The sequence below is a fragment of the Ailuropoda melanoleuca genome, chromosome 3 (assembly GCF_002007445.2).
Source record: "Ailuropoda melanoleuca isolate Jingjing chromosome 3, ASM200744v2, whole genome shotgun sequence".
Lineage (NCBI taxonomy): Eukaryota > Metazoa > Chordata > Mammalia > Carnivora > Ursidae > Ailuropoda > Ailuropoda melanoleuca.
In genome coordinates this window covers 41,547,308-41,563,197 of record NC_048220.1, presented here as the reverse complement: position 1 = coordinate 41,563,197, position 15,890 = coordinate 41,547,308, and the positions used below count along the sequence as shown (strand labels likewise).

Below are 15,890 nucleotides of genomic sequence, written 5' to 3'. Positions count from 1 at the left end.
CACAGTATCTCTTAGCTGAGTTTTGTGGTTTCTGGCCATCCTCTAAGATAATATTACTAATTAAAGCCCTGTGGAATCTTAGATCCTTTATTCACTCTAAAAAAATGAGTATGTGTAAAGAAAATTCCTGGGTATAATATAAATCAGTAACTGTAAATATAAATAAATTTTGATAACCTCTCTTACTTAGTAAATGTTACATGTACTATGATTTTGTAGCTACTCTAAACAAAATCAAAGTCAAAAGCAAAAGATTTTTCACAATTAAATAAATATATGTTATTTACCTTGAGTGCTAAAAGGCTTTTATTAATTTCAGCACCTTCAAGCCTGGTTTGCCTGTCTGCACTGGAAGTATCAGCTCCTCGTTCATTTCCAGCCAAATCAATGAGAGAAAATTTGCCATGTAGTTTTCCTTTTCTTCTAAGAATAATCTGAAACACTGCATGGCTCCGAGATGAATGTGCATTTGCAGATGTTTGACCGGATGTTCTACAATGTGATTAAGGATATTTTAGGTACCAAAAAAACTTAAGTTTTTATGCTGTAAACCACAGTATTTCATCAAAGAACACGCAAAAAAACTATCCAGTTTTCATCATTTAAATACAAAAAGGACAATCTGACATAAAACACTTTGACGTAGCCAGATTCATACACTTTAATCTGGCACACTTCTAGTATATTTGTAGTATGATTATCAACATAGTAGACATCACCCAAAGTTACACGTAAAAGTTTTTATGAACAAATTTTTACTACCAAGGTGCATTAACACCTCTGCTTTGTTTAGATACCCAAATTATCTAAAACTGAATAAGAAATTAAGTTTGTCTTTCTTCATTAAAATGAAATTTACCTGCAACTGTTGCCTATGTCAATGAGTTTCAGTACATCTTCAACACATTTGACCTCCCGTTCCTGTAACCCCACCACTTGAACCTGCTGTTTTCCATCTTCTAGCACTCTTAATTTTGTTTTCCTGTTTAGCAAGTCAAACACCTATTAAAAAAAGAAAAAAAAATTAGAAAACTAGCTTTAAAAAGAAAAAGACTCAGTTCTATAAAAATGAATCAGTCTAAAAATTATTTCAGAAAATTAGAATAATTAGAATAACAATGCTCAATACTGAAGTTGAGACTTTCAAAGGGAATTTTTTAAAATCGCAACAAAATGCTAACACAATATTCTAACACATATAAAAATATGTGGTGCCAATGGTTGCACAACATGGTTAATGCCAGTGAACTTATACACAAAAAATGGGTAAAGTGTTAAATTTTATGTTATACATATATTAAACCACAATTTAACACCCTCCCTAAAAAATCAGGGTTTTTTTAAGTTTCCACTTACCTTTCCACTATAAATTTCAAAAAAGGTTGCATATACTTGAAGTTCTAACTTCTTATAGTTTGGCTTCTTTAACATTAAAAAGACATCTCGAGCTGTCAAGAATTTCATATGGAGAAAATGTGTTAAGATGTTACAAATACTATCTTTTTTTTTTTAAGATTTTATTTATTTATTTCAGAGAGAGAGAGGGAGAGAGAGAGCATGAACAGGGAGGGAAGAGGGGCAGGAGAGATAGCAGCAGACTCCCTGCTGAGCTGGGAGCCTGACCCAGGGCTTGATCCCAGCACCCTGGGATCACGACCTGAGGAGATGGCTTAACTGACTGAGCCACCCAGGCACCCTACAAATACTATCCTTAAAAATCAACTCAAATTTTTTCTATTTAGAGGAATCAGTTAATCTTTACTTAGAATGAGAGTACCAATTAAAAAAACAAGAAGACTAAAGTGAACATTGATTTTACAAAAAATAGTAATAGTTTTCTTACACATAAGTATAGATGCCACTCTTTCATATTCAATAAAAGAATGCTACTAATTATTACTATAAATAACATAAAATTATAGGTGGTCATAGCAAGGTTATCCCCATAACCGTACCAAACAAGCTTTTCATGTATCAGCTATTCAACAACAGATACTAATAAGCTTTAACAATGAATACTAATAAGCTTCAATAACAAATACAAAGCTCCAATAATATGCCACATTAAAATGACACAAATATAATCAAGACTCCTGTCCCAAAAGCTTTATCTCACAATTCTTTTCAAGCAGTCTAACAACCTAAAATTGACATAATACACAGCAAGTTTAACTTTATGGTTATCCTGAAAGTCCTGAATAATATTTCCAAGTTTTATTTCAAAGCCACCTGAGTAATAGTCAAGAATATTACAAATGATATGCAAAAAGGACGGTTACCTGCTAATGCATAAATTCCTTTAGAACAATCTTGGTTCTTTCCTGAAAAGTCACCTCCCATAGTCTACATGTTAAAAAAGAAATAATAATAGACATTATTCAGGAATAAATCTTAAGAATTTAGGTCTTAGAATTAAGACATAAGGAAAATAAACAAGCTGCATAGGAGGATGTATGTAACTAATCAATTACTCACATGAGTTTTTCCACTTCCAGTCTGTCCATATGCAAAGCATGTAGCCATTCCCCTTTCAAATATAGTTTCCACTAGTGGTCTAGCTGTAAACCTTAAAAATAAAATGCACTAGTCAGACAGAATGTGCCATCAATATTTAAATTAAGTAAATAAAATACCAAGTCTTATAAATAAATAAAACTCCTACCAATAGTTTTAACAAATCAATGGGCTCAACTGTCAGACTACAATTGAGCCCACTGATCTGTTAAAATTTTTAAATAATCTTATCCTAAAATTGCTTAAAGCTCTTTAAAGCATAATTTCAAGTAATTCCATAATAAATTATGGTCACAATGGACCAAAAAAAAAAAAAAGAGAGAGAGAAACACAGTAACTGAACTAAGACGTGTATATAGAAGACAATATGTAAGTTTTAAAAAATAACAACAAAAAAATCATAATATTAGGCAAGACAAGTAAGGCTTATACGATGAAAAGCAACAAAACCAACCAACCAACCAAAAAACCCACACCACCTGGATTAGAAATTTTAACAGAAATCAAAAAAGAGTGATAATCTCAATAGAGGAAAAAAAACTATAAGAATATTATGTTAAGGCCATCTACCCAAGAAGAAAAGTGACAGGATCTCCTTGAATGTAGCTAAGTAAATATAAATTATACTTATAAAACACTGAGTTTGGAGTTGATAGTCTTAGTACAGGAGAAGGATGCAAAAATATTATGGTTTAAATTATTTTTCAAATCTATCATTGTAATCACTGCTAGAGTTAAAATTAAAAGGAGGGGCAAGAAATACTTCAATGACCAGAACTCTAAAAGAGTGTAATAGGAAACAAACCTTTTTTTATATATGCTTCAAAATAATGTATGTGGAACACTTCATACAGTTCTGAATTTTTTTTAAGGAACAACTGAAAAAGGTACAGAACAAAAGAAACAGGAAAAAGTGGTCACACGGAAGTAGAAAATGAGTCTGCAGAGTGATTAGACCAAAAAAGGCCTAACTTGCATTCCCTCAAAGCCAAATAAAGGGGATAGCATCAATATTGGTGAAGTTAAGAAGCATATATGTAAGAATGTTTACTAAACAGAATGCTTACTAAATCTAGCATTTTCAGAGAAACATATCTTATAATTATAAAGTCAAACAGACACATATTATGAAGCAGGAGTGGAAGCAGAGAAGGGAGTAGGGGTGAGAAAAGGGTTCTACTCTCAGGTAAAAAAAACACAATTTATATTAATAGTTCCGTTTTAAAACAAATTCTTCATAATACCATTTAGCATTCACACGTTCTTTAATTTTCTCCTCTTTCTTTACAACTGAACTCCCAATTTACTGGCTTAAGCCCAATGGAGCTGATCTCAATAATATTTCATAAATAAGTCTTCAATTCTTAGAACTCTCATTAACTCTTTAATTTTCTGTTTTCCAGCTATATTTATAAAATGAGAAGGCAATGAAAAAGCATTCAAGTAATTGTCAAGACAGTCCTATACAGATTGAAATAGGACTGCTGTTAAAACTGACCTGTTACAATTAGAAGACAATGTTTACAAACTATGTATGAAAATCTAAATTTAGCATACAACTTTGGGATATCAATGTGTAATACTTGTAAAGTTTTAGTTGTCTGTAAGTTGAATATGTGATCATATAGAATTTCATGTATTACAACTATTTTTAATGCTTAAAAATGATAAAAATTAGGCAAATGCAAGTAGGTTTACAGAAATATTTTTTGTCTTAAATGGTGGTAACATGTGAAATAAAGATTTAGAAAACTTAAGGGCTGATACCGAATTTCTTTACTAATAGAGACTGAAGAGCACATCACATTCCTGGAACTACAGAAATGCCTACATTTTCCAGAAATTTCATATATTAGTATATATTAGTAATAAAAATGATTTTGGGGGAGCATTAAAGGGAACAAGTAATAATACTCATTATTGTGTTTATGACATAACCTTTGTTCAAACTCAGAATAAAAAAGCATATTGCACTTTTGGCGAGATATGCCAAGATCAATGCAAGGTTCAGGGTGTTGATAAATACACAGTATAAGAACAAAATTGTTATTTAAAACCAATTTACCTACCTGTAAACCATTTCATTAGGAGCTGAGTCATCAAAGGCATAATCAAAACGAAACGTTTGGTTTTCTAGGTACCTTGTTAAATCTACTTTTTGTTTTGGTTCATGTACCATCACAACATCTTTACTAGGGATTGTGATTACATCAAGATCTTTCATTTGAGTTTCTAAAAGAACAAATGAAAATTAATGCCCAGTAATTTTCACAGCATTTGAATGTAATAAGTAATTTTTAAAAAAGTAATAAGCATTTTAATAGAAGTATTAAGTTTTACAAATATAAATATCTCATAAATATGCCATTCAAGAAGACATATTTCAGGCACCAAGTAAAAAAAACCTATCAAAATTTCTATGAAGCGGGGCGCCTGGGTGGCATAGCGGTTAAGCGTCTGCCTTCCGGCTCAGGGCGTGATCCCGGCGTTGTGGGATCGAGCCCCACGTCAGGCTCCTCCTCTATGAGCCTGCTTCTTCCTCTCCCACTCCCCCTGCTTGTGTTCCCTCTCTCACTGGCTGTCTCTATCTCTGTCGAATAAATAAGTAAATAAATAAAATCTTTAAAAAAAAAAAAGAATTCTATGAAGCAAAAACCAGAAATAGCAATGATTCATAGAGCAATAACAAATCAGCAGATCTAACCAAAGAAATCTGCATAATGATTATGTACAAATAAAATGATTTATATTTAACTCTTCCAAACCAATTTAATTTCTGCTATCATCAAAATAAATACCAACTGGACAAAATCAACCTTTTATTAAGAGTTCAAAAAGCATCATACCTTTTTTATTGAGCGGTCGTTTTCTTACACAAACACATATCCTATGTTCATCAATCTAGAAATAAAATATTTTATTTCAATATTTATCAATGTTATATAAAACACTGAAAAGTCAGTTATGCAACTATTTCCTACAGAAATTTTAGAAATTTATGCATAGCATAAATAGGATAAATAAGCTTAAAAAACAAATCAGGATGTAAAAATTTATAATAGTTAAAATACATACTGATTTCCAAAATTCTGAGCATAACGGAAAATTACTCATTTTGTTCTCTGGTAAACAATTAGGAAATAACTTTGCAGAGGGCACTACTGTTCCTATTAGTAGCATAAGGTTCAATTAAGAAGCTGCCTTACTTCAATATATGCTGCGTATAACAAAAGCAAAACTTTCTACCAAGGAGTGTACTGTCAGGTTGATTAAAGGGAAAGATGTTGATAAAGATAACTAATAATAGCAAGAAACGCAATTCTCAGATTATTAATGAGCAAAATAACTCCAACAATTTTATAATAGCCAATTCTTACACATAAATATTTTTTCATAAAATTTATGCTCCCAATACTTCCCTTTTAATAATAAATATGTAACACAGAGACTGGCAAAGTATGGTCTGCAGGCCCAATCCAGCCCACTACCTGCCTTTGTAAAGTTTTAATGAGACAGTTGCACTCATTTGTTACATATTGTCTGTATTACAAAGACAAAATTGAGTAGTTGTGATGAGACCATATGGTTCACAGAGCCAAAATTATTTAGTATCAGGGCCTTTTAAGAAAAAGTTTGCCAATTCCTGTCCTAAAGTATGAGTTCAGATGTAGTAGATTAAACACATGTAGGGGTAGCAAGGACTAAAATATACACACAAGTATTATGAACAAAAACTCTCTGAAATCCTAAACAATACACCAGCCTGACACAAATGTATTTTATGTACCCAATGTATTCTACATATGCTAGGTCAGATGGATTATTTTTCTTAAGTATCAATTATTCACAAACTATTCCCTGTCCAAAAAATTCTCATTCTTCAAAAGGAAAGTAGTTGAGTAATAGGAAAGCAGAATATTTTTCAAGCACTAGGTTTCTGGTCTAGTATAGTCCTCAACAACTACCACTTACTGAGAAAAGTCAGACTAACATTTATTTTAAAATAATAAATTAACTAATAGTAAATTAGTATGACAGTGGGATCTATAGCCCAAATCAAAGAGGAAATAAGCTTGGAACTGGGATAAAAGTTTCAGTGATGGTCAGAAAGGAGAATGGGTCTTCTGACATCATTCCTTTAACTGTTGTTCTGTTCTACCAAAGACAGAGAGGCTTTGCTTTGAAAAGAACACCTCTGTGGGAAGCATGTCTGATAAATCAAATTACGGGAGATACGCATAAATGTGAATGATTTCTTGATTTTCACCTTAACATGGGGAATGTACACCCATAAAGAAAGAAAAAATTACATAGCTGTATCCAGTATTAAGTGGGCATTGAACATTTTTTTTTTTATTTACAGCATAAAAAAATTCCAGAACAATAGTTTACAAAGAATCTTACAGGATCTGCTGTTGTTAATGGTCTATAATCCAAACTTCCTCTAAAGTCTCTGATCATGCACATAATTTCGTAATTTGGGTTTGTAGCATCAACATCCTATACAGAGACAGAGAAAATTCATCATTTATTATCATTACAATAATGGAGATAGTGTTGCATTTTTATTTTTGTTTTTTAAGTATGCTCCATGCCCAGCATGAAGCCCAATGCGGGGCTTAAACTCACAATCCTGACTGAGGTAAAGACCTGAGCTGAGATCAAGAGTTGGACACTTAAGTGTCTGAGCCACCCAGGTGCCCCTGTTGCAAATTAAAATTAAGTTCACAGATTGTGGAGCATCTCTTTTTTTTTTTTTTTTTTTTAGTTTTTTAAAAAAATCCAATCAATCAATCAGGAGATTGTATCATTTGTCCTAGCCAAGCCCAAACTCAAACTAGAAGCATCATAAAATTTAAATTCAGAGTTCAGGATTAAAAATATGCCTAGTAATCACTTTCGTATTAAATACACAATTCTTTTTTTTTTTTTTAAAGATTTTATTTATTTATTTGACAGAGATAGAGACAGCCAGAGAGAGAGGGAACACAAGCAGGGGGAGTGGGAGAGGAAGAAGCAGGCTCACAGTGGAGGAGCCTGATGTGGGGCTCGATCCCATAACGCCGGGATCACGCCCTGAGCCGAAGGCAGACGCTCAACCGCTGTGCCACCCAGGCGCCCCTTAAATACACAATTCTGTTAGTCTACATACATTCTGTTAACTGTAAACCAAACACGGCTCATTAAAACCACTCTTGAATTATTTCAAAAATTCATGTTACACATATAACTTAATCATCCTAGAAAATGAAACGAGAGAAACAGTGCTCATCTTAAACATCAATAAAGAACTCTAGAAAAATTGAAATTCTATAAAAATCCATTTAATTAGATTTTTCTTCACCATGCTTAATCCAGTGTTCCAGCAAAGTAGAAACATGGATTCATTTATGTTCATTTTTTGTTTTGGTTGACTCTCTTAAAAAATGTAAAAACCTGGGGCGCCTGGGTGGCACAGCGGTTAAGCGTCTGCCTTCGGCTCAGGGCGTGATCCCGGCGTTATGGGATCGAGCCCCACATCAGGCTCCTCTGCTATGAGCCTGCTTCTTCCTCTCCCACTCCCCCTGCTTGTGTTCCTTCTCTCGCTGGCTGTCTCTATCTCTGTCGAATAAATGGATTAAATCTTTAAAAAAAAAAAAATGTAAAAACCTAAGCCACAGTAAAACCACCTCAAATGGACAGGACTTAAAGGAATCAAAAGACACGATAATTTTTGAAAACTTTAAAATTCAAATTACTGAATGTTGACTACAATTTACTTTTTTGCTTCAAAACTGAGAAAATTCAGATTAAGACACACATATCAATACTTAACAGCATCTCCTAGCCATGAGGAATAAATTTTTAAACATTCTAAGGAGTCAGATTTTTTTCATGCACCCTGTACAGATTTGCTTTAAATATAAATCTCAAAACTGTTAATGAAACTTACTTTCAATTAACTTTCTTTTAGGAAATAACACCAACTATGTCAATGGAAAAAGTGAATGTAAAGTTAAAATTAAGAGATCACACAGAGATAGGAAAATATTATGAAGTTCCCACAGAAAACACCAGGTGGCATCAGTGCTAAGTGTCGGCAGATGGATCTATGTTGAGTTTTACTTATTTCAAACCCAACTGGCCATTCTCAGATCACTTTAAGATATAACCTGATTTATTCACGTTGAATTTTATACTGTTTCCATAATTCCATAACACAACATCTTTACGATTAAGGGCACCTGAATATACTTCTTAGTAAAGAAACAATCTCGATGTTTTAATAGAGAAAACAAGTTCAAGGAATAAAATAGATATAATACAAGCACACTAGAAGTTATATGTACAGAAACAGAATTCCTAATAGGTAAAGACCTTTAGACGGATAAAAGACCAGTCGTCTATATAATTCTTCCATTGTTAGTAAAAAGTTTTGTTACCATCTAAAGGGCACAACAGAGATATACTTTTAATATCTAGTATAAATTAAAACAGAAGGAATTTCCCCTTTCACTGTGATCTGCTGAACTTACTAACCATGGAAAAACAATAATAAAATTTGTAGTAAAATCGTCTACTTTATAACCATCTACTTTAACTATTTTTCTAAATATATTTTTAGATAATGTTAGAAAGTGAAAGTCTTATTATTCTTGAAAGGTATAATGGCTGCATTAGAATCCTAACACAATGGATTATTATTCAAAACAGAACAAACGTTAGGGCTAACACATACCCATTAAAAATGAAAAGTACATGTAGTAAAAATCTGTTACAGTAACGTATTTTCACAAGAGTTCATACTATTTCTCATTATCAGTTTAGGTATCAACTAAAGGAACTATATTGGAATCTTAAATTGAAGGCCTCAACTACTTTTTCACAAGCAAGTCACTTTCGATGACACCATCCACATCTTCAGTTCATGCATAAACAAAGTGTGTTTCTGTTACAGACCTGGGCTCTTTTTTCTCTAAGTTCTTGCTGCTGTAGCCTCCTTTTTTCTCGTTTTTCTTGTAATTTTTCTACTTCTTTCACACAATTAGATTTTCTACGTGCTGAAAAAAAAAGATGAGCTGTAGAAGTAGAGCTTTATTTTTTAATACTGTACTTACACACAAAAATTTTATGTATCATTTCACCACATACACCCAAAAAAAGGTACACAGTGACAAGACATGCCTTTAACAACTATATGAACTTATGAGCTGCTTTAACAAAACCAGGAACAGGACAATATACAGATAGCAGTCAAGAAAAATGACTTTAACATATTGATACATGTCATCTCTTGGTTTTCAATCACAGATGTATAAATTGGAAAGGATTGAGATGCATAAGAAATTCTTCCATAACATCTGTCAAATTATCATATGACCAGAATTTTAAATTCAAAGCAAGTAAAAAATTGTTATAATTTTGTATTTATAAATTTTCTGCAAAATATACATTTCAAAACCCAATTAACAGCCTAAACTAACAAGAAAAAAAAATTTCCACAGTGGTAAAATGAAATCTGCAATCAAGCTTATATTTAGGCTCTTTACCATTTGGAGACTTCTAAGGATGACCAAGAGAGAATACATGTATGCCTAAAATGACTGAATCCTTGATACATGATTTACATACAAGGGGGTCCAAATTCCTTTTTTGCAGCTTGAACTGGAGATATATCTGAAACACTACCATTCTGTTGTGCAGAGGAAGACTGCTCAGGAAGCTGACTAGGCCGTGCACGTGCAGAACCAACCACTGCAAGTGAAACGAAATTTTTAAATTCAGAACAGAAAATCAGTAAAGGTGAACTCTAGTAAAAGGAACAGAGATATCTCAAAAGAACTGATATTTATGAGCTATCGGTTTTCTACTTATGTGGGTATAAAGAGAATATGGAATAATCAATTTTGCTCAATAAACTAACAAGCCAAGAGGTTTTCAAGGTAATGTGTGCAGAGACTTAGGTTCCACCAATGTAATTTTAGCTACAAAACTCAATCTGAATAATTTATATAAAAACCAAAACCAAGCTTGACTTTTAATAATCATTTAAAAAATGTAAGTGTGCAGGAGCGCCTGGGTGGCTTAGTCATTTGAGCAGCCGGGTCTTGACTGCGGCTCAGGTTATGATCTCAGGGTCCTGGGATCGAGCCCTGCGTCCAGCTCCATGTTCAGCAGGGAGTCTGCTTGAGGATTCTTTCTCTCCCTTCCTCCCTCCCTGCCTCTGCCCCGCTTGAGCTCTCTCTCTCTCTCTCTCTAAAATGAATAAATAAATCTTAAAACGGCCCCCCCAAATATATATATTTAAGTGTGCAAAACAGTAAGTTTTAAATTTAAATGCATTGTCATTTTGAAAAATTTACACAATTCTGAAGAACTAAAGTAAAAAACACCCTTTAACCCTCTGTGTAATTCCAAATCCCACTCTTTGCTCCTCAACTATGCAAATCTTCAACAGAGAATTTCCCACTGTATATGTTATAGAAGTGGAAAAATAAATACAAATTAAAATATAAACACCACATTTTACAAAGCAATACAAATTTTCACAAGATTCAAAGGAAGGATGGCGTTTGAAGTGCCAGACTTTCCCTCCACCTCCAATCTCTCTTCTAATACCTATGCCTGTCCTGCCCCAGCATACAGAGAAACATCACCACCAGAAATGACAATTCTGAATTGCTGAAGAGTAGAAAAGAAATTAACTGTATTTTACATTTCCTTGCTGAAAATACATGGAAGACCTGCAATTAACTACAAATTGTACCTGTTCAACTTTTCTTTAGCTAACCCCCAAGTTACCCATGAATCTTTTGGAAAGACTGTTAGCCAGAAGTCATCTAAAATGGGATTACTCTTGTGAACTCGATTAACTGACTACTGCTCCATTCCTTTCTTTCTCACGATATTCTTCTCAAATCTGCAAAGTTATTGGGTAAAGGTGATTAATTAAAAATTGCATATAACAGAGAGTTTCATATTTATCACCTACCTTTATAAATCATTTTTTATATTACTGACTTTTTTTCAAGATTTTATTTATTTATTTGACAGAGAGAGAGAGACAGAGCACAAGCTGGGGGAGGGGCAGCGGGAGAGGCAGAAGCAGGTAAAGAAGCAGGTGGAGAAGCAGGCTCCCCACTGAGCAGGGAGCCCAATGCAGGGCTTGATACCAGGAACCCAGGATCATGACCTGTGCTGAAGGCAGACACTTAACTGACTGAGCCACCCAGGCGCCCCTATTACTGACGTTACTTATTAGGAAATCAAGAAGATACCAATCTTCAAATTAGCCACATAAAGTTTAAATGAATAATAATGTCAAGGGTAATATTCACTTTTGATTCACCATGTTGAGGTCACACTAAAAAGTTAATAGACAAAATTAAAAGATAAATGTTTACCTCTGTTATCTCTTGGAGGAGGGTCATTCTTAATAGAAGCCACAGTCCGTCGATTCTATAAGAGAAAAATAAAAATGCTCATTTTACTTTTTTTCTTTACTCCTCATATACTTATCATAATTTAGGCTTCCTTTAATTAAACAAAAGTAGGTGAATGTAAGATAATATAAAACTAAATTGAAAAAACTATAAATAATCTTCTAATAATTACTACTAATGCCATCAGTATTCAAGTTTCTTTATGTGAGTATTGCCCACCACCTCACCAGAAAATGCAATATTCCAGAATTAGCACGAGGCAGGCGCTGCTTATATTGTCACTCAATCTTCACAACAACCCTATGGGGTCATTACTGTTATTATTCTGGTTTCATAGATGAGAAAACTGAAGCAAAGAGAAGTTATTTCAGTGAAGGGTATAGTTTTAGCCACCATGTTAAAATCATGTAATACATTTCAAAGGTATGTATTACATTTCATCTTTGGATGTCAGAGTAATCAATAAAATACTGGTTTTAGACAATCTACTGTCTACTATTAAACTTAAACATCAAAATAGCACAATATGTTCACTGTCATTTCTACTAAAAGACCTCATTAGACTTTCAAAGACTTCGAACTGCATAGACTAGGGCAGCACATTTTTGATCCTATCTTTTATTTACCAAGACTTCATTTTATTCTCCTGAAAAAAAGGTATCTAATGCCATGGCTTTCAACACTAAAGGAACATTTGCACATTTAAATCAGATGGGTACTATTAGAAGAATATTGATGTGAGGGCCTCACTTTAGAGAAAATAAAACTGAACTGCTGGGAGTGGGCAAGGTATCAGTATTCTGAAAAGTTCTCTAAGTGATTTTAATGAGCAGCCATGGTTGTTAATGACATACAAAGAAGGACCATCTATGAAGATGGTTGTGAAGCCAAATACGAAAAACAATTAATCTACAAGTCATAACTAATGACGTCTAAGCAGTGACACTCAATATGCTGAATTATATGAATTGAAAATCTGCCTTATGTTCACATGCATAATTTAAAAAGTAGAATGTTTTGCTGATATTGTTAAGCTTCTATCATACGATATTTAGATGCTTATGTATGCCCTCCCTGTAAAATACCAAGTTCCTCTAGGGTTAAAATCATGTCATTCATCTTTGTGCGATACAATCAACAATGTAGAAAAATGAACAAATGCTTGTTGAACTAAACACATAGAACTGCAGATTCAACAACTGTGAGCAACTACCTGGTTTCAAACGAGCTGCACTTTAATACACAATTCTAACAATGAGAAACTGCAATAGGAAGGAAGAGGAATTATCTTTTGAAGAAATAAAAATGGCATGACTTTTATTTTTATAAAGATAAAGCTCTTAGGGAGGGTATATAGCATGGTCTTAAAGTTTATCTTCACAGATAATAAAGAAGTAGTTAAACTGTACACTATCATTTCCCATCTTTCTCTAATAAAAATAAATAGCAGAGTTACTATTTCCAAAGACTACTGGAATGGGAATTTATTATTAATAATAAACATTCTTTCTTTATCTAAGTCCTATGTATTCGCTCAACAAACACTGACAAGCAAATGGTTTTGACATCCCTATCTCCTGTGGAACTATGAGTCTTAGGAAAAATCCCAATCAGGAAAGAATTTCTAGGATTTTACCTAATAATTATTTTAACTATGAACTAGCCAACCTCAATCCTTGAAAGAATGTATGCCTAAACATGACATGTAGACGGTAGAAAGAATTAGTTTTTTAAAACGAACAAACACTTAATATATACTCTTCACAGCCTGTTCATTTCAAACCAGAAAATACACACACATGCAAGCATACACACACACACACACACACACACACACACACACCCCTACTCTAAATTTTCATTACTAACCTTTACAATTTTGTTTACTTTGGCTGAAGATGTTGGAGGTGGAGGTGTTTCTGGACTGGGTTCAATTTCTTCATCAGGTACAAGGTCAGGGTTAAGTGAAAAGATGCTCTCAAGGTCAATCTGTTTTAAAAAATGCACATATCTTTAAATTTTGACAATTAACCTTTTATTTTACAAATTTACACAGAGAGAATGACTGTCAAATGATTTCAGCCTCGTGAATACTACTGCCTTGAAAACAAAATAATCTACAATTACAACCTACATATTAAGAGAGCTATTAAGCATTTTGTGGTCTTGAAAACAGGCCCCATCACTTAAAATGTACAGGAAGAATCTACCTTTCTTTGAATGAAATGTTTTAATCATTTGAAAGGCTTTTTCTAGAGATGATAAAGAATACATGCACTATATAAAAAAGTATATACTTTTCAGTTTTGTTTTGTATTTCGAGCCTTGACTGCAGGACTAGAAATAAAATTTAGCTCAGTGATCGGGGTGCCTGGCTCAGTCAGTGGAGCATACATCTCTTGATCTTGGGGGTGTGGGCTCCTGCCCCACGCTGGGTGTAAAGATTACTTAAAAATGAAGATTACTAAAAAAAAAAAAAAAATTTTTAACCCAGTGATCATACCTCTTTGCCTTTTGTATCTCCATTTTCTATCCATTCAACAGTTACACTTTCATTATCTTCATTTACAGATGTTACCATTGCTTGATGTATTCGGCCTAAGTGGGAATAAAATATACATTTTAATTCATAAATTATGATATTCCTAAACAATGTCAAATACAATTTTATAACTTACAAACTTTTGAAAGACTATGATACTAGTGTTCTTACAAGGGATTTCCAGACTCTCACAATTAGGGAATGAACTCTGTTCACATGATCATTAATCAATGTGCTGTCAAGACCGGAACTCAAGAAACTAGATTAGACTGAAAGTGTATTTTCAACAAACACGAAAAATGGTTACAAAATGGCAGAATGCCTGAAATTTTATATCATTATATAGTTCTAATCATTACAAAGTTTCCTCACTATGAGCTGACACTGACTACAGAACAAAACAAAATTTCAAAAACCAATTTTTATACTAATATAAAACACTTACACTATTACATATTATACAAATTGACATTATTTTTATAAGACTGAGAAAAGGATCTAAGTCCAAAAAGGTTGGGAAATGTAATCTAATATGTTCTCTTTCTGCACGCTGCCTATCCAAATCTATTTTATACCTACTTTCTCTGGCAGCTCTAGTACTTACCAACTACAGTGAGAGGACGTTATATCTAACGTATTAACTTGTTTTCCCTCTCTTAACAGACTGTGGATGTTACTTGTTAATAACCACAGAACTAAGTAATTATTTTTAATTATTACAGAATATTCCATTATGTTTATTACAACTTAATTCATATCTATTGATGGTCACTTAGGTTATGTGCAATTGTTTGTTATTATAGACACTGTAATGAACACCGTTGCACAGGTGTCATTATACACTTGTCAGATTATTTATTTTTTTTTTAAGATTTTATTTATTCATTCGACAGAGAGAGACAGCCAGTGAGAGAGGGAACACAAGCAGGGGGAGTGGGAGAGGAAGAAGCAGGCTCCCAGCGGAGCAGGGAGCCCAATGCAGAGCCTGATCCCAGGACTCTGATATCACGCCCTGAGCCAAAGGCAGACGCTTAATGACTGGGTCATCCAGGCGCCCCATGTCAGATTATTTCTTTGGAAAAAATTCCGAGAAGCAGATCAATAGGTTTTATAAATATTTCTGTGTTTCTTATTTATTTGTTTTCATCTTACCCACCTACTTATTAATCAAAGAAGGATAGAAACTATTTGTTATAGATCTGCATTTTCTTATTATTTGATAAAATGCTGAACATAACAGAATTTTCATATGTATTTCCTGAATGAAATCCTTGGGGCATCAATAATCTACCTTTAGTTTATAGCTCCTTAAATATCTAAAACAAACCAACCCCCAAATATATAGTATATAAAAAAATATTGTTATATTGTAATAATAAGGCACTTACTGAGGTAAGTGGACATTAGAGAAT

The 15,890-nt window shown here is 33.2% G+C and overlaps 1 protein-coding gene across 4 annotated transcripts in view; it reads right to left on the bottom strand.

Annotated features, from left to right (window-relative positions):
• KIF2A (kinesin family member 2A) overlaps positions 1-14,534 on the bottom strand; it is a 34,114-nt gene extending 19,580 nt beyond the window's left edge. For 2 of the 4 annotated variants that reach the window (XM_034656273.1, XM_034656275.1), the window contains exons 1-13: positions 14,440-14,534; positions 13,806-13,925; positions 11,898-11,952; positions 10,126-10,248; positions 9,454-9,554; positions 6,919-7,014; positions 5,361-5,415; positions 4,584-4,746; positions 2,476-2,566; positions 2,280-2,343; positions 1,357-1,448; positions 860-1,002; positions 288-492 (exon numbers count right to left, since the gene is read on the bottom strand). In XM_034656273.1, the coding sequence (XP_034512164.1) occupies positions 288-492; positions 860-1,002; positions 1,357-1,448; positions 2,280-2,343; positions 2,476-2,566; positions 4,584-4,746; positions 5,361-5,415; positions 6,919-7,014; positions 9,454-9,554; positions 10,126-10,248; positions 11,898-11,952; positions 13,806-13,925; positions 14,440-14,517 (1,386 nt within the window). In that variant the 5' untranslated portion in view covers positions 14,518-14,534. The remainder of the gene's footprint in view (positions 1-287; positions 493-859; positions 1,003-1,356; positions 1,449-2,279; positions 2,344-2,475; positions 2,567-4,583; positions 4,747-5,360; positions 5,416-6,918; positions 7,015-9,453; positions 9,555-10,125; positions 10,249-11,897; positions 11,953-13,805; positions 13,926-14,439) is intronic. The other 2 variants (XM_034656274.1, XM_034656276.1) reach the window with 1 other exon arrangement.
• Between the last annotated feature and the right edge of the window lie 1,356 nt (positions 14,535-15,890).